The following is an 18,613-nucleotide window of genomic DNA, read 5'->3' as shown; positions in this document are numbered from 1 at the left end:
ACCAACAGGTTATAATTAACTACTGAAGTTGTTTAAATATGCTTGTTTTTAATGAGCAACTCCTTGGAAAAATGTTCAAGTTGTAATTTTTGAAAGGGAATCATGATTAAATGATGAAAACAAGAACTGAAGGGATGATGAAGATCAGAATCTGTGACACTTGATTTACATTATTACAATTAATGTACATAAGAGTTCCTATATTCTTTTACAAATAACATATGAAAACAAGGTTATGGTTTGAATTTTCATTCACCCAACTGTGGATGCCTTTGGTAGCATATGGTACCAAACTGAAATATTTTTGTTATGTACTAAAATAATATTTTAAAATGCAATTCATTCAGTTGAAAGATGAATAACTCTTGTAATCTTGAATATACCTATTAATGGAGGCTAATACAGTTATTGAAAATTTGGGGCATGCCTAGGCTATTATCCTTTCTAACTATGTGGGTTTTAATATATTATTATCATTTAATTAGAAGGAATCTAAATATTAATGATAATGATGAAATTCTAAAATTCTAAAATGTTATCTGTGTGGCGTAGTGGTTATAGAGCATTATAAACTATGGAAATTCCTGAATTAGAGAGATGACACAAAAAAGATCCCATTATACAACTCATTGGCCATATAAGTCTACTACAGGTGCAGATTTACAGCCTTTCACCATTGCAATTGATGGCATATTTCAATATGAGTGAAAAAATCTCAAAGGGATGTAAGGCAAACAAAACAAAATCCTAATTTTATGATATCTGTCTTCTATCTACCAAACTTTGGTGTCTTCCTTGATCACATTCACAGTGGTGCAAATTTGCAATTTTGCTTTCTGGGCTAGATCTAAGAGTGCATGGTTTTATCAGTTCATAATAAATTATAAAGTTCAACATTAAAGACAATACAAAATATGCCCTAACATAAGTAAGTTACTTCTATATAATCAACTCAAGAATTATATATGTATGTATAAAACTGACATCAAATGTATTGGCTGGATTGAAACTGTCAGTATCAATGGCTGAATAAAAGAGAAGTGTGCAACAAAAACGGATGGGGAGCTAAATATGAATCTTCACTTATTGGGAGTCAGTGTAAGCTAAATTATGGATCTTGTCTTTAATTACTTCAAATAGGTACTTGACCATCAAGTTAAATTATCAAACTGAAGTATGTAGTAGAATGAGATTAGGCCTTGTTGCTTGGATTTTGTCAGCCCAAATGGGTGGCCATGGTTTAAAAAAAAAATTGACAACAGCAGATAAATATCTTTAAAGACAAAACTCACAAAACTACCTTTTTGATATGACATAATTTACCACTGTACGGCATGCAGTAATAAGTGAGAGCAAGAAATTAAGAGGACAAGGTGCGACAATGAAAGGTTAAAGCTAATCTTTCTCACTTGCCCCTTGATACTTCATATTGTTCTCATTTTAGCAGTTAATTACTGTATACAGGGAAATATTTGCCCTCGTTTTATTTTCGCCCCTTTCGTTCAACCCTCAGGTGGGTGAATTTAAAACGGGGCGAATTCATAGATCACAGTATAATTTCTTAAACAGAATTGTGACTAGGTGAATTTAAAATGGGACAAAATGTTTGTAAGTGTGAAAGGGCGAAAATAAAACGGGACGAAAATAACCCTGTATACAGTACTCCCTTCATTTGTCTCCCTCACATTTTCTAATCCTGGCTTAAATCTGTGATTATATCATCCTAAAATTCTCCCTCCCTCCTTCAGTTCTAAATTGCTTCACAGAGATTAAGGTTCATAAACCCTCTGCGCACTCATATAAAATGTTTCTTTAACACTTATGATTTTCCAAAAGAAATGTTTTTGTTTAGTAAAATACAAACAATTATAGAGCTTGCAGGGCAAAATGGACAAAGATTAGACACTTCAATTTGACAAATTTATAAAGGATTAATAGACATTTGTGTCATTAAGAGTTATCTCTCTTATCAGAGTATCGATGAACCTTAACTGACAGCTTACTAGTTCTACAATGAGGCCTAAACTTACCAACATTGTAAGTGTCTTCTACAACAAGAACAGAATTCCATCACTCAGAACTCTTCAGCCCTATGATATTTAAAGTATAAAAGTAATAAACAACTGTAGAGCTACAATAAGGACAAGATTCACAATTTTTCTTATGATAGCTTTAAAATAAGAATAAAACTTAACTATAGAGCTTATAACAGAAACAACCTGAATGCAGAAATATACATTGTAAATACTTGTATAGGCTTACATTAAGAACAAAACTCACAAATTTGTAGCCATATCAGAAAGACAAAACTCACTTAGGAACCAGGAAGGGGGTGGGGGGTTCCAATAATTTTGCCGATGTATAGAATATTATAGAAAACATAGCCACCACATGCTGGTGCCCCCTCAATAATAATGTCTGATGACCTTCTTTTTTTTCTTTTTTTTTTTTTTTTTTGCTTGTCAAGGAAATTTTGGTAGTTGATAATGCCCTCCCCCCAACTGAAAATGTATTGGTATGTGCCCCCCTCCCCCCCCCCCCCAAACTGAACTTGCTTCCTACAGGCCTGTTAAAGCTATGTACAAATAATCAAAAGCTTAATTTGTGAGAGTACTTAGATAGGACCAGTTTCTTCCTTACTTCCTCAGTCATAGGACAGGGAGTCACCCACGTGGCGCAGTGGTAGAGCGTCTGCTCTAGAGTCACAGAGTACGGAGTTGATCCTTACATCGCGGGTTCAAATCCCACTGTGGGACGTAGAGAGCGGTCCTTCAGATGAGACCATATAAATTGAGGTCTGGTGTAGCAGTAGGTGCTAGCATAATAATGCTCAATGGCCCTAAGTGCCCAGCATAGGTCAAAATTTGCAGCTCTCCACCAGCAAGTGGTGGCGTCTCCACATGAGTGAAAAATTCTTGAGATCAAGGGACGTTAACAACAAACAAACAAACATAGGACAGGGGAGCTGAAGGATGGGAGGGCAACAACTTGAGTGTGACAGTGCTAGTTGGTGAGGATACAAGGCAGTGGTTGATATGTGATGGCAAGAGAGCAACAATGTGAGCAACTATGCTCTTTATTATTGCCTCCTTGAGTTGCCTTCCTTACATTGTTGCCCTCACAATTTCTTTCTTTAGCTTTATCACACCTTAAATGTTCTCATCTTGAGGGTGAGGAAGCTGTAGGGACTGTCAGTACACAATAATGATAATAAAAAATCAACAACATATAGTTCTGCAATAAAGATAAGACTAGCAATATTAAATAGCTTGGCAATAATGAGAAATCTTGCTGACATAAAGCCCTGCAATATGGATAAAAATCATAAACATGGGTCCTTAGAACCACATATTGACCATTCACTGAAGTCCATAATAGTTATATCATTATACCTCATTATGATTATTCTGTAAAACACGTTATCTGATTGGTTCTAGAGTATCATGTGACAGGGCCATAAAACTTCATATTTCCCTGTTGTTGTCATGCTTTTCATCATATTCAATCTTTTCGGATACCTCGTGCATTTTCCTGCGATACTTATCGTTCATTGAACGAAAACTTCTGAGAGCAGCAGACGTCACATGTGCTGAATGTTTCATCTCTTAAGCAATGACGAAATTGTCAGTCATCTTTTTAATAGGGATGCTTAAAAAACAAAACAAAGAAATTGGAATGAGAAGTGTCCAAGAGATTTCAGTAAAGTGTTTCAGTAATTCTACTTTAAAACTGAAAGCGAATTTTAAAGCGGTGCCGAATTTGAAAGTTTATGTGTATTTTTAAATGCTTTGCTTGTTTTGGTATAATAAACAATTTATTGCATGAAAGTTCGGGAAACATTCAGCCAAGTAAAATCATATTTCCTGAGGGCTTCGCCCTTGGCTAAATAATTCTTCATATTTCCCCCACCTTCATGCAATAAATGTATATTACATAATCACTCAAAGTGAATAATCATACATGTATTATTATATACAGTCCTAACTGAACAGACTTGACTGTTATTAAATTACAATGGTAAAAACATGCTTCTTATATTATGGTCATATTCTACTGTATACAGTAATTAACTTCGGTGCAGGCGAACGGTGAATGGTGCAATATCATATTCCGTGGACGCACTTTTGCATCAATATCACAAAAGGACGAATATCATGTGATGTCCTATCAGCCAATGAAAACAACAAAAACAATCTTCTTATATAACATTGCAATTTATCACACGTTTCTCTGTATATCTGATATCGATGGATATCACCCTTATTATATTTTTTTGATATTCCACAGTTGTGATGTCACAGTGGTCTTTGAGTGAAATTCATATTTAATTAGGATATACCCTAAATGAAAATTAATATATTATAACAGTGTAAAAATGTATGATATAACTACATGTATGTGTATTACACATGATGAAAAGAATCTACCATGGTTTGTGGTTTGGAATTTTTATACCCATTACTGTTGTGTTTTCTATCCCCTGTTAGATAAAAATCATATCCAACCACAAACCATTTAAGATCCTACTATATATATATACAGAGAAAGAGAGAGAGAGATTACCAAATCACAATAACTATCTTCTCTACAGTAGAGTCACTGAAAGACCAGAATCATGTTTGTAGATTACTGTTTTTATTGTATATGAAATAAATAAAATAGGAATATTTCTGTTCATTGTTCTGCCTAGAATCTGCTATGATTGCCTTTGAAACTAACTTAGGCCTAATATGGAAAAGTTTTTGCTTGAGATTCATTATAGGGGTTCATGAAGACGTACTGCTCTGTTAGACATATTGAAGCACTAATGAATGGGTTGCTTGGTACAACCATACTAGTGAATGCCTAATGTCTAGTATACCAAATGTTCCGAAAAAGGTACTTGATGGCTAATGCTAGTGTAAAGTAAATTATACTTCTTTGATTGATTAAATATATATAATTCTCAGAGATTAGTATTAAGGTTAGTAATTAATGTAGACAGAATATCTACCAAATTAATCTCTCTAATAAAAGAGTTCCCATTAATAGCCCTCTGGGTAGATTAAAAATATCCCCAATTCGGGGTAAATGAATGTGTCACTTTAAATGAGGCATGCTGAACAAGCAGTAGTCCTAATGTTGTTTAGAATTTAGACTGGCTATTTACTGATCTGTGTGCATGGTTTTTTAATCTTGAAGATTTAAAAATCTGATATGCTTTAACTTGTAGTAAATGTAGGATTAATGGAAAAACTCGATAATCAATTATGGGTTTAAGCATTTAGGAAGGTGAAAATATTCTACCTTCTTGAAATTTTAATTTGGGGATTGTTGCTTCCAACTGTTGGTTGAACCAATGTATGAGTGTTTGTTGTACGTTATCTTAGAGATTATAATGAATTAGGGTGACATTAGGGGGCTTCGAGCTGGGTATAATCCTGTTCGTGGTGTCTCGACTAAAAACACTGTGCTGTATCATTATAGTTTTAATTGTCATGGATCTTTAACATATTTAAATAAAATCTTTTCCGTTTCTAAATATTGATTTAAATAGAATTAGCACATGAAAACCGTTCACCCCAATAACACAGATCAATATGGCTGAGGGTTTTTAAATGTCTCTGGCACTTTAAATTGGGCCTTTAGAGTTGTAACGAGCTAAATCTTGTTTCCAATGGTAGTGGCATTGTGTATAGAAACTCGATAGAACTCTGGCCAGCACTACTGTATTGAAAGCCTACTCTGTGTAGATAAAGAATCACCTTGTTTATGAGGGGGGATAGAGCTGCCCCATCATATGCCTGCTATGGATATTTTATAAAATATATATGTGGAGTGAACAAATGGAAAGATATGCTACCTTAGGTTGAACACAGATAACAGGAAAATTCTCAGAACATGCAAAATCCGGACACCAAGGGTAAGATATTTGGCTGATTGATTGACATTTAAGGTTTACAAGTCACTCTGGGAAGTTTGCATTGTAAATACTGATGGATTTTATGGAAGATCGGAATGGTTTAAAATTAAATCTTTTCTATATGCTGGAGACATGGTTACTCTTTGTCTGAGAGGAAGTGTGTGATTTTCTTTGACAAGTGAAAGAAGACTGTCTTCATTTCCATGGTCATTGAGGTCAAATCTGGAGACTTTAATTGATATGATAAATCAGTCATACAAACTTATCAACTTTGATAAATTAATTTATTTTTCTAATGCTCAGTTATTTCAATAATGTTTTATGCTAAGATTTAGGTTTTGTTTTTGACCTTAAACAATATTAACAATCAATTCTTCACCAATTTTCTTGACATATGAAGTATCATCAAGTTTATAATGCCAAGATTCAATTATTATCAGAATTAAGTTCTATTTCTTGGACAATCTCAGCTAGTATATAAAACAAATCTACATTATTTCGTGCCCGTGGAGAAAGCTATGGACATGTTATATCTGAATTGGCTAAGAAAACCATTTACAGTAAAACATGCTTATAGCATATAACCTGGGATGAACAATTTTGATTCAATAAATGTAATGCATTAATTATATCCAATAATTTCATTTTTTTTTTTTAATCACTTTTTTGTTAGTGTGAATTCATTATAAGCATATTCACTGTAACTGTATTGTACTGTATAACAAAATTGCAAATTGGGTATCCCCATAGATCCAGGGAGGATGTTTTTTTTTTCTTCTTGTATATGTATATTGTGTCCTTTTTTCTTTGAGGATGTGTGTGTTTTAATACTTACCTATATATTACCTGGTTTGAAATAAGCCAATTTGTCCCACAATAACATATAAAACCCTAAGCTGTGTACAATACTGCATCATTATTTTACAGCATGAAATGCAGTTACCTGGTAAAAATTAAGATTACATACAGACAGCACATGAATAAAGAAGGAAAATGAATGGGTTGATATGTGTGATGAATAATTTACTATGGGTATATAGGTCAGATCTGAAGTACTGCTAGATATTGTACATGCTGTGATAAAGTACCCCAAATACTGATATTTGATCATGGCGTAAAGCAATGTTAAGACTTACATTGGTCATTATGCATTCAATTTCATTGACAACTAAAATGTCCATCACCCCTCCCTTAATTCTTCCTTTTCTTAAAACAACATACTGTAACATTTTTCTAGCAAATCATATTTATGACATTAAATTTGTTGAAATGACATTGCAAGGAGTTCTTTTGCTTAAATTGCACTTTTGTAGAAAAATATATATGGTACCAAAGTCTAGAGTTTTACACATAAATGATGAAGGAAGACTAGTAGCAACAGAGTAATAGAAAAGGCATTGAATTTATGTTTACATTCATTTAAATTATTGAACAGAAAATTGATTTTTTGCAACCTGTTAAAGCATTGTCCTTCTTAAATTACATCACTGTTTACACTCTGTTACACTCTGTAATCAAAGAATTGTACTTCCTAGCTGTATCATAGCTGTACTTGTTAACAGGAAAGTCTCCTGTCACTGTAGGTAAAATCAATTACAGATATATATATAATTGATTGGATTTGTAATAGAACATGCTTTGTTTTATCAGGTCTCATCAAAAACCCGTGCTATTCACATTCCAAGTAGTTCATTCTGATCTCTGACAAAAGCCCTCCCCACAGAATTCTATCAAGTAGTATGTAATGCAGGAAATACTTGTCTCTGCATCAGAAAACAAGTTTAAAATCCATTTAATTCATAAAATAGTAATGTATATATATTCATTCACACAGGCAGAAATAGATTCATAATGTGTTTCATACTGTGAAATCTATTGTACAGACTTTGCAAAGGAAATTCAATTGTTCGTGTTGTGATCCTGGGTGGCAATGTTTTGCTAGTTTCCTTGACTCCGCATCATACCTTTTATCTGTTTACGTGCTATGGGGAAATTCTTTTTTCATTAATTAATTTTTCTGATTTTTTCTGCTCTAACAACAATGAATCCTTTTGAGTAGGTTTCCAGGCAATCAAAGAAATGCCTATTAATTAATAATTTACTGATTTCACAAACACTGCATACAAAATCCATGGTCTTTTCTGGTATGACATATACTGCTAGGGTACTACATACCAGTATTTAAGCTAAAATCTCTTACTTTATTCTATTTACTATTCACAGTCTATTTTTTTTTTTTTTAACCACATAATTGTAGTAATCCAGTCAAAGATTAAATTTGTTGTTTACTTTTTAATTTATATGTGTTACAATTTTTTTTAGCATTGTTACTTTACTATGTGTATGTCACTGTATTTAGATGCAACATCAGAAAACAAAACTGAGGGGGCCACCAGTACAGAACCAGACAAGGTAGCAAGTAAAGCTGATGTCACCAAGAAAGAGACCACCATTGGTAAATCGGAGGTAACCAACCCAGAAAAAACCGACAGTCAGACAGTCAAACATGACAGTGGTCTGAACCCAACCAAACCTGACACCACTAAAGATAAACCAGACATCACCACTAAAGATAAACCAGACACCACCACTAAAGATAAACCTGATACCACTAAAGACAAATCTGACACCACTAAAGATGGTGCCACCAAGGAAACTAAAGAGGAGACATCAAAAGAAAAGAGCAAGAATGGGAAAAAGTCACCTCATGTACGCGCCACCAGGCTCCCCGCCTGTAGCCTCCCTGTTAACATGCAGCCAACATTTTATGTGGGTGGAGGAAATGGGGTGTCTCTGTAAGTTACTGCCGGGAGTACAAAATCTAGATGTGGGTATAGGATCAAAATTAATATTCTTTAATACCAGAAAAGTCTCCTATAAAGAGACTGGGATATACAGTGGAACCTTGTTAATCTATTAAGAGACTGGGATATACAGTGGAACCTTGTTAATCTATTAAGAGACTGGGATATACAGTGGAACTTTGTAAATCCAAATGCCAATAGTCCAGAATTGGGATGCTTCAACTTCCAAACAAAAATTTTGGGGAACATAATTTACATATCTATAATTATGAAAGATTCCTTTCAGTAGTCCGAATGCTTCATTTATCCCAACAAAAAGTGTCCAGATTAACAAGGCTGTACTGTATGCACTTTAATAGGAAGCTCAGTTTTTAAAGAGTGTAAAATTGGGGAAAAGACAGATAAATTCTGTATTAGAGATTCCAAGAAAGATATTCTTTGTAAGAAGCAATCAAGGGCACTATGCAGATTTCTTTTTTTATATTTGGAAGAAAGACAAAATATATGGTGCTGATCTTTGTGCCCGTTCAGAAATCTGTATTTATTGGTTCTTAAAAAAAAAAGAAACATTTAAAAAAGCAGTATTAAGGGGAAAGCTAACTTAAAAAGCCTATAGTTGGAACTGCAAACTGCAATGGTTAGTTATTCTTAAGTGCTTATTTTTTTATTTTAATAATATCAGGATTTATAAAGTGAAAAGCATGACTGTGTATCTTTCAGAGCAATATGGCATGAATAACCTGGATTTCTTTTATTTCTTTCACAAATTTAACTTAATTTATTCTATTATGGTACTTCAAATGTGAATATGCAATAGTTTATTACTATGTAAACAAATCCTGAATTTTGATTTATCACTTAAAAGACACAGCATCCAAAACCACAAATGGTGACTCCAAAATATTTAAAGTGATTTTCAAATCCTTGGTTATTGTCCATTATCTCTGAACTCAACAGATTCTGTTGTCCCTTTGTAAGACACCTGAAATTGATCACCTTCAGCCAAAGTTTTCACTATTCAATGGAAATGTAAATAAGATAGACAAACTTTTCTTTCAGAGTGGAGGCCCCACTACTCAATCTTGGATGGAAACGAACCAATGACAAATATGATGAGCGTTTTCGATTGAAGTGGGTGGAGTGCAAGACTAGAATCAATTACAGTGCTTTCAAAGAAGGTACAGGTTTGAATATGCATTCAGGAATGGATATAAAATGTTCCTTCCTAAGATTTACAAATACATAAACCTTTTTATTTGAATTCAGCTATTGACTGATATTAATTACCGTATATGACAGAAGTCCATGAGCAAAATTTCTTTTCTTTTTTGTCATTTACTAGTTTCCTTTGCTTTTTCGTTCTGGCAACTTGTTACCTTTTTATCCCAGTGTCAAAAATTTAAAGAAATGAATATATACATATAAAATTACGATGCTTCACAACACAATTAGGTTATCAAGTTGACTCTCTTGCAACATGTACGCATGAAAACTTGACAATCATTGCCAAAACATTGGTGATATTTGTGGGTATATGATTCACACTAGACCCGAATGTTTAAAACGCTTTCACAATGGATCTAATCAACTATGTCAATAAATGTTCCAAGTTTAAATGATAAATGCTTAATCAGTGCTGTAAAGTGAAATTGAGAAACTGTAGACTGTCACTGGTAATGACATGACAATTGTAAACTTACTGAAGGAAGACATCTGTACATGTGTATAAAATTCAAAATTTCAGATGCAGAATCTTAAATGGTTATAAAAATGCAATAAAGTTTTTCATGAAAATTTAATGAATACACTGGCATTAAGTTATCAAATTTTTAAAGAACAGATTCTAAGCAAAAGTACCGTCACAGTAGCTCAGTCAGTAGAGTGCTTGCTCCGTGATCGGAAGGTTGTGAGTTCGAATCTCGGCTGCGACTGACCCAAGTCAATAAAAAATAGGTAGCAACTGTTCCTTCGCCATGCGCTTGGCACTTTAGAGTGAAAGTTCAGGTCCTTTGGATGAGACCTTAAAAACTGAGGCCCCGTGTCATGGCAGGTGTTGGCATGATAAAGATCCATCACTGCTCAATGGCCCTGAGTGCATAGAAGGTCAAAATTTGAAGCCGTTCACTGGTATATGGTGATGTCTCTATATGAGTGAAAATTCTCGAATGGGACGTAAAACAACATACAATCAGTAAATCAATCTAAGCAAAATTTTATGATTATACAAAAATACATATCTTTTTTTTTCTTTTCTTCTTTTTTTTGAAAAATAGTGTATATGCATCTTTTTAAATAGTTTTTATATACAACTCATATTCATCAACATTGCATTGGTTTCAGGAGAACAATTGGTTAATCATATCCCTAATGGAAACCTTCTGACCAATAAACTTGGACTACTCAACAGTCTTCAGGAGTACGAGAGAGTTACTATGAGTACCAAAGGTCGACCTCCAAGGTTACGGTTCACTGACTTCGTTCCTGAGACTTACAGATTTGATGAAAAGCATGACAGAGAAGTGTTCTTGGAACGTTATAAAGGTGTGCCACCTGAAAAAATATTTCTAGAATCTGATTCTCTGAAAATGATAGAGAATTCCTTTATGTTAAAGTGTGTTCTTTCCATTAATGTATTGTTTTATGTTCCTTGACTAAAGGGCAATTGTTATTTGAATAGTTTTATTAACTTTTCTATCATTTATTGACTACTGTAGATTCCTAAATATACGCAAGGAATAAATCATGGCGTAATTACGCGAGAAGCACCACTCGCGAAATAAAAGTACTCGCTTTTATTCTTATGGTGCTTTAATGTATGTAAAATCTCTAGATAAATCACCCATTCGCGAATTATTGTTCTCGCGATTTGAAGCCCTTGGGCCATTTCACGATATTAAGTGCTCGCGTAAAATAAGGAATCTACAGTATCTTAACACAATTGAACATCTATCACTTAGAGAATATTAACATTTCAGACCCAGAGCTTTGGATCTGTAAGCCTACAGGTATGAATCAGGGGAAGGGTATTTTTATCATCAGGAGTCGGGAGGAGGTTAACAAGCTGATAGAGGAGCGAGAACAGAGACGAGAACAGCTGGCCAAGTCCTCAAAAACCATGATGACCCGTATTGTTCAAAAGTAAGGGAGATAACTCATAATAATGCACACAGACAATAATACAATTTAGTTATTATGAGGGAAAATCGATAGTAATAAAATGTATAGAAATATTGTACTTGACTTTAAAGTTTCCAAGATTCTTTAGAAATAACATAATATTTCTTTAAAAAAGGTGTTGAAATTGAATTCTAATGATATGAAATTTTCTTCATTTTTCTTCAAGTCTTTCCATTTATTTTATGTTGCTTACATTTTTTCTGCATTGAATAGGTATATAACCAATCCATTGCTTCTGACTGAGAGAAAGTTTGACATCCGTGCATACATGCTGATTGCCAGTACAACCCCGTATTTGGTGCTATATCACAAAGGTTATGTGAGACTGTGTTGTAATAAATACAATGAAGACTCCAAAGAGTTGTCTACACATCTCACTAACCAGGTAAATAATTCACCTCATTAACAAGGTACATAATTGAAACCTTTCATATGCTTATCACCATTGCTGCCACTCTTTTGACAATCAGCACCTTAACTTGGCCAAAGTTTGAGAAATAACTTTCTTAATACACATACTGTAAACCAACTATTATTCATGTCAACTTTTATTCGCGATTTGTCAGTTTGAAATCAATCCACGAAGATTAATTTTTGCGACTGAGGAAACATTCTCTACAAATACAAAGCAAAATAAACGGTTTGCGGTGATTAATATTCGCGAGTTAAAGTAGATCGTGAAACTTGTGAATATTTCTCGCACGTGAATGAAAAGTTGGTTTAGAGTATCCTGAATTGGTGTTATCAGTTAAATATATAATGTTAAGAAGTCTATTTTCTTCTCTAATTACATGTAGTTTGTGCAGAAGAAGGACCCTAATTACAAAGACATTAAGGAGGATACAGCATGGAGCATGGACAAGTTTAACCAGTACATTAATGAGAACATAGCCCCTCACAAAGATCTGGAGCAGGACTGGGTCTACAACACCCTTACTGTAAGTACACCTAAACAACCACTCTACAACACCCTTACTGTAAGTACACCTCAACAACCACACAACAACACCTTTACTGTAAGTACACCTCGACAACCACACTGCAACACTCTTACTGTAAGTACACCTCAACAACCACACAACAACACCCTTACTGTATGTACACCTCAACAACCACACAACAACACCTTTACTGTAAGTACACCTCAACAACCACACAACAACACCTTTACTGTAAGTACACCTCAACAACCACACAACAACATCCATACTGTAAGCACACATCACAACCACACTACAACACCTTTACTGTAAGTACACCTCAACAATACTACATCATGCTTACTGTTAGTACGCCTCAACAACCACACTACAACACCTTTACTGTAAATACACCTAAACAACCACAATTCAACAACCTAACTGTAAGTACACCTAAACAACCCAACTACAACACTCTCACTGTAAGTACACCTCAACAACCAGATTACTACACCCTTACTATAACTAAAACCAGACAGTCCTCAAACATGTTGCAATACAGCATTTTAGACATAAAATCTGATAAACTTTTATTATAAGCATAAAAAGTTATTTTTATCTCTTGAGACTGAACACCACCACCCATGAAGATAATACATGTAACTAATTGTTACTCACAATTGGAAGTAATGGATATATAATTTTTTTCCTTCAGAAACAAATGCAGAAGATCATGATCCACTGCTTTAACAGTGTCAAGCACAAACTCCAGTCCAGAGTGGGATTCTTTGACCTTTTTGGACTAGACTTTATGGTAGACACAGACTTCAAAGTAAGAATACCCTGTAAAACAAGAATTATGGCAAATTAGTCTGTAAAGCATCAGAGTAAATATATATATTGAACCTCAAATGTGTAGATAAATGCAATTTATTCAGATCCATGAGTTGTTATTTAAATAACACTGCTACATTTTTAAAAAAAAAATAGAAGAGTGATTTTTTTTAATTCCTTCGGATAGAAGCTGGTGGGTGCCAGGTGAGAAAAACAGTTTATCTGGATGGAAGCCAGTAGGTCCCAGGTGATCTAGAGACCATCATATGAATACATGTATTTGGCAGCCACCACAGTCCAGATATTATATATGTCAGATGCTAGTTAATCATGTAGTGGCCATCTGAAACTTGTGTGGTAGCCACCAGATATTTTCTCACCTGGCATCCACAGGCTTCCTAAAATTTTAATAAAGCAAACATCATGAAATGCTGGAAACACTTAAATGCCTACTTTTTGCAGATTTACCTGATTGAGATCAATGTTAACCCAGCTCTCCACTGTAATTGTGAGGCTCTGAAGGAGGTGATTCCCGGAGTGGTAGAAGAGACCCTCTGTACGTTATAATTTAATAATAAATCTAATTTAATCTGTTAGAGTTTAGAGAAATTTTTGTATCAAATTAATCAACAATGAATCTATTTTTCATTTGTTTTATAGATGTGACCATTGAATGCTTTGAAAAAACACGCAAAAACCAGCAACTACTGCCTTTGAATTCATTAAGGAATTTTTCTATACTTTACTGTGGTTCTCGGCCATACAATATGCCTTCCAGGCCTAGCCGCAGTGTATCACCAACAAAAGACAACACACCACAAGAAAAGCGTGCTTCCATTCCAAACACTGCTGTTCCAACTGCACCACGATCTCTCCACCGGTTGAGCACAACCAGTACTCCAGTTGTGTCTGCTCCACCGGTTGTCTCCACTCCTAAGCCAGCACTAGCTACTGAAAAGTCATCCACTGACAAAAACAGTGAAAAAGAAAAAGACTCCACTGTTAAAAAGCAACCAGTTGTTATGGATGTTCACAGGGTGTCTAACCCCAATGCCAAGCTATCAGATATGGTATCATTTTCTTCCTCTACCCTGCTGGCAGAGGCTGGGAATCTCTTAGGCCAGACCTCTCATAAACTGGATGAGTCAGCAACATTGAGAATGATCCATGGTGATGAGAAACAAACAGAAGAAGATGAAAAACTGAAAAAGGAGGACAGTAACCTGAAGGAAAAGGCACAATCTGTAGCCAAGAGCTCAGAAGGTGTTGTACTGAACCTTTCTCCTCCTGAAAAACAAAAGACAACAATGTCTGAAGAAAAGTCAAGTGCTGCTGACGCTGTAGTCAGTTCTACCACCAAGACCACTACAACCACTTCTACCAGCAAAGCAAAACCATTTGTAGGCCGGTTGTCTGTTAACATCACTTCTGTACCTGCTACCTCTACTGTGAGCTCCATCACAAAACCTAGTCCTGGTGACACCAACTCTTCAGCAACCACCTCAAAACCAGGACCAACTGAAATCACACCAAAACCAGCACACCCTTACGTTATAATGACTAGCACTACCAGCACAAACCTCATACCAACAAAAAATGTATCAAATTTTCCTCTTATTACAAACAATGGAAATAAAAGTGCTCGCCATAATTCAAACTCTCAATCTCTTCGCTCATCCAAAGAAACCAGTGGTAAACTTTCGATGCCTGGAGGCTTGAGTTCAAATCCTTATAATCTCACTAGCTCATTAGGAAAAACTCAAGGTTCTGCTGTGTATCTCAACACAGCCACTACTAGATCTCTTAATGTGACAGGATCTAATGCGTTATCTACTGCAAATTCACATCCAAGCTCCAACAGTGCCAAACTAATGACTGTTCCCTCCGTTACAATATCAGAACCTGGCCCTAAAACAATAGCAACACTGACTCTAACAAGCTCTAGAAGTGGATTCATGGGAAGAAATGAAGCAAGGTCTGCAGTCCGACGAAGCAGGGACAGGGACAAACCGGACAGGGGGAATTGACTACTACGCTATTCCAAGTACAGCTGGGGGTGACATCTAGTGAGAGAATAAAACAAGGGAAACAACCTAGTCTATCACAACAGTCAATGCATACAAAGTATCTGTGATATTATAACACAGGGTACCTAGGGATTTTAAAGAGCTTACTTTAATTACTTGAAATGTACCCACACAAGCTTAAGTGCAGCACTTTTAATTTTTTTTATGCATGTATTTACAAAGAGCAGGGATATTCAGATTAGCTGTAGAAAATGAATCACCTCATCTGCTAGCTTTATCATTTTTCTTAAAGAACAAGACTATCTTTTCACTAATATTTATTATCAACATTAGTGTTTAATTACAGATACTCAAAAAAGCCATTTAAATCCCAGTAGTTTAACTTAAACATGTTAAATATTACAAGTTTAATTATTTTAATATTTTTCTCTCCCTACCTTCATAAAGTTTTCTTTGTCTTTTTTCATGATCTTTTCTTCATAGGTTCCCCCCCCCCCCCCAAGAGTTAGATGTAGTCAAACTTTTTAAATTCTCTTGATACATGTAGCAGGAACACCTTGACCGGTCTTTGTCAATACTACGCTTGTTTTAACTTTCAAGGTTCACAATTGAAAAAAAATGGTGGTTTACAGTTGTTTTTCTATTCCTAATTTTGATCATTAGTCCTAAATCTTACAGAAATTGATGTCATATTAGGACACATTTGAGTGCCCTACAGCTGTTTTCATTATTATTTTATTGTGCCAAATATGATGGAGATAACAAGATTTTATTTACTTGTAGAGTATATCATATTTATACAGTTTTATTAAACATCTGTGATACCTATGTGATATATCTAAACTAAAGATGCTTCATTTATGACTGAACACTGCATTTATAACAATAAGCTGTCCGAGTTTGACTGTGACTTCAGTGCATCACTGGAGAAACGGAGATTTTTTTTTGTTGCCACATTAAGATTGGATGAGTTGTGTCTTTGTGCTGAATGTGGTATATTAGCAGTATACCTTTCTTTCTGTTATGCCTTACATAAATTTTTAATAAATTATTATTATAACACATTCATTTCTCTCAATCATTATTGTTCTTTTCAACATTGGAAACACAGAATTAATAACTGATTTAATTATCTTATTAACTGAAGATCTGTAGCTCACTGGTCTGAAAAAATTGTGATGAATGTACAGGTCGTCTATCCAATTTCTTTCAGACATTAGCTATGCCTCTGCAGCTAGTTCTCTGTATGTTAATCAACTTCTTCTTAAAGGATATCTTCATACTACAGAGCTTGTAGGTAATGAACCATAAGTCTGTGATGAGACTGTAGCTCTACTGGCATGAACTTGAAATAGGTTGGTGTATGTGTATTTATATTGTTTCTCTGCATATGAATTGCCAGTGAAAAGTAAGAACACTTGACAAATCTTGGAAGTAATCTCCACTTGATTGCCTGTATGTAGTTTTATGTCCCATTTGAAAATTTTTCACTCATATAGAGACCTCACCATATACCAGTGAAGGGCTTCAAATTTAGACCTTTACTCAGCACTTTTCTTGGGAAAAAAAAACAAAAACAATCGTTATAAAAAATGTAAATTTCATTACTTTTAACTTCATCTGGAGTTCTGGACACAATCAATTTGCTAAATCCGTAAATGCACTATATCAGAATTTGTTATAGCCATAAAATTTTACAAGAAATTGTTAACAATTTTCCTGCATATCCCAAATGAGTTTTACAGTAATCAGAATTACGTATCTTGAAAACTTGGAAAAGTAGCATTTTGAAATTCACAGACAGAGAGAAGCTGAAGTTTGAATCAAAAATCTGCATAAAACTTAAGAATGTCTTGAAAAGTACAATTTTTTTTCAGTATATACATGTTCACACATGCATATCATATGTATAAACAATCAATAAATTGAAGCAATAAAAATACATGTACATGTATTTCTTTATGTAACAAGTATTGCACAATCTTGCCAGTATGGCCAACTTAATGTGTAGTTTTTCCTTCTATGATAAATTATCACAATAAAAGGACTAGTTTTCATAATCATTGTCTTTAAGTTTTGATTAACAGGTCCACAGTCCTCTCTTACAACTCACATGTTGTTTAGAGAATCACAGATTAGGTACTGCGGAATAAAGAGCACATTGTTCAATGTTGGATCACTTCCACACTTTGACGACTCCGTCCCTGGAGCCAGTGATCACCAGACACTGAGAGGTCTGACATAGGTTAATGTCACTAATGATATCACGATGCCCCTGTGGTGGGGCCTCCGGGCCCCTCCGAGGATTATCTTCACTAGTTACTGGTTTCTTTGTGTAGAATTCCTGAATTACTTCCACCCCGTCTACAAGTCTTGCTCTAATTTTTCAAGAAAAAGATGAAAATTTTTAATATGTTTAGTTGAAGAAGCTTTGTTAAAGCACAATCTTTTTAAACAAAAGGATGTGAAATTTACAAAAATGGGGAAAAAAGAAATGCTGATTGCCAGTTTTAAGACATTTGAAATCTTGCAATCAAAATACATGACAGGATCGTATAGAAAAAAACCCAACAAACCTGTAGTTCACCCCTGTCTGTTGTACAGGGTCACTGGCCGCCCCTGCCAGGATAAAAGAGTTGGCAGGATAGGAAATGTCCCAGAATCGAGCTCTCATGTCTGACCCACCAGTCAGCATGAACACATTGGTGTCTGTCACAGCAATATGTAACCCATACACAGAATGGTGACTAGCCTACAAAATAGTCATGCACAATAGAAAAAAAGGTCCTTCAAGAGGAAAACATCCAATCCAAATCCATGGTTCTGCTCTCAGAAAAAAATCTGATGAAAGGAAAACTGAGATATAATACCAGGATGGTAAAAGTGGGATAATGACACAAAGTAGAAAAATAGGATACTTTCCCTCTTGACTCTAAAGCCAGACTATTC

At 34.7% G+C, this 18,613-nt stretch overlaps 2 protein-coding genes across 2 annotated transcripts in view; one reads left to right on the top strand and one right to left on the bottom strand.

The window, feature by feature from the left end:
- LOC133205756 (uncharacterized) overlaps positions 1 to 16,728 on the top strand; it is a 44,771-nt gene extending 28,043 nt beyond the window's left edge. Inside the window, exons 7-15 of the mRNA XM_061341627.1 lie at positions 8,262 to 8,697; positions 9,766 to 9,884; positions 11,047 to 11,247; positions 11,682 to 11,844; positions 12,097 to 12,268; positions 12,681 to 12,821; positions 13,519 to 13,635; positions 14,100 to 14,193; positions 14,298 to 16,728. Of these exons, the coding sequence (XP_061197611.1) occupies positions 8,262 to 8,697; positions 9,766 to 9,884; positions 11,047 to 11,247; positions 11,682 to 11,844; positions 12,097 to 12,268; positions 12,681 to 12,821; positions 13,519 to 13,635; positions 14,100 to 14,193; positions 14,298 to 15,664 (2,810 nt within the window). The 3' untranslated portion in view covers positions 15,665 to 16,728. The remainder of the gene's footprint in view (positions 1 to 8,261; positions 8,698 to 9,765; positions 9,885 to 11,046; positions 11,248 to 11,681; positions 11,845 to 12,096; positions 12,269 to 12,680; positions 12,822 to 13,518; positions 13,636 to 14,099; positions 14,194 to 14,297) is intronic.
- Positions 16,729 to 17,247: 519 nt separating this feature from the next.
- Positions 17,248 to 18,613, bottom strand: part of LOC133171763 (phosphoinositide 3-kinase regulatory subunit 4-like) — a 29,160-nt gene continuing 27,794 nt past the window's right edge. The window contains exons 34-35 of the mRNA XM_061306562.1: positions 18,241 to 18,416; positions 17,248 to 18,042 (exon numbers count right to left, since the gene is read on the bottom strand). Of these exons, the coding sequence (XP_061162546.1) occupies positions 17,841 to 18,042; positions 18,241 to 18,416 (378 nt within the window). The 3' untranslated portion in view covers positions 17,248 to 17,840. The remainder of the gene's footprint in view (positions 18,043 to 18,240; positions 18,417 to 18,613) is intronic.

Source organism: Saccostrea echinata, unplaced genomic scaffold, assembly GCF_033153115.1.
Source record: "Saccostrea echinata isolate AGI-Se365-2 ecotype Australia unplaced genomic scaffold, CSIRO_AGI_Sech_v1 ptg000054l, whole genome shotgun sequence".
NCBI lineage: Eukaryota > Metazoa > Mollusca > Bivalvia > Ostreida > Ostreidae > Saccostrea > Saccostrea echinata.
The sequence above is the reverse complement of the archived record's forward strand: the minus strand, read 5'-3'. Positions and strand labels throughout refer to the sequence as shown.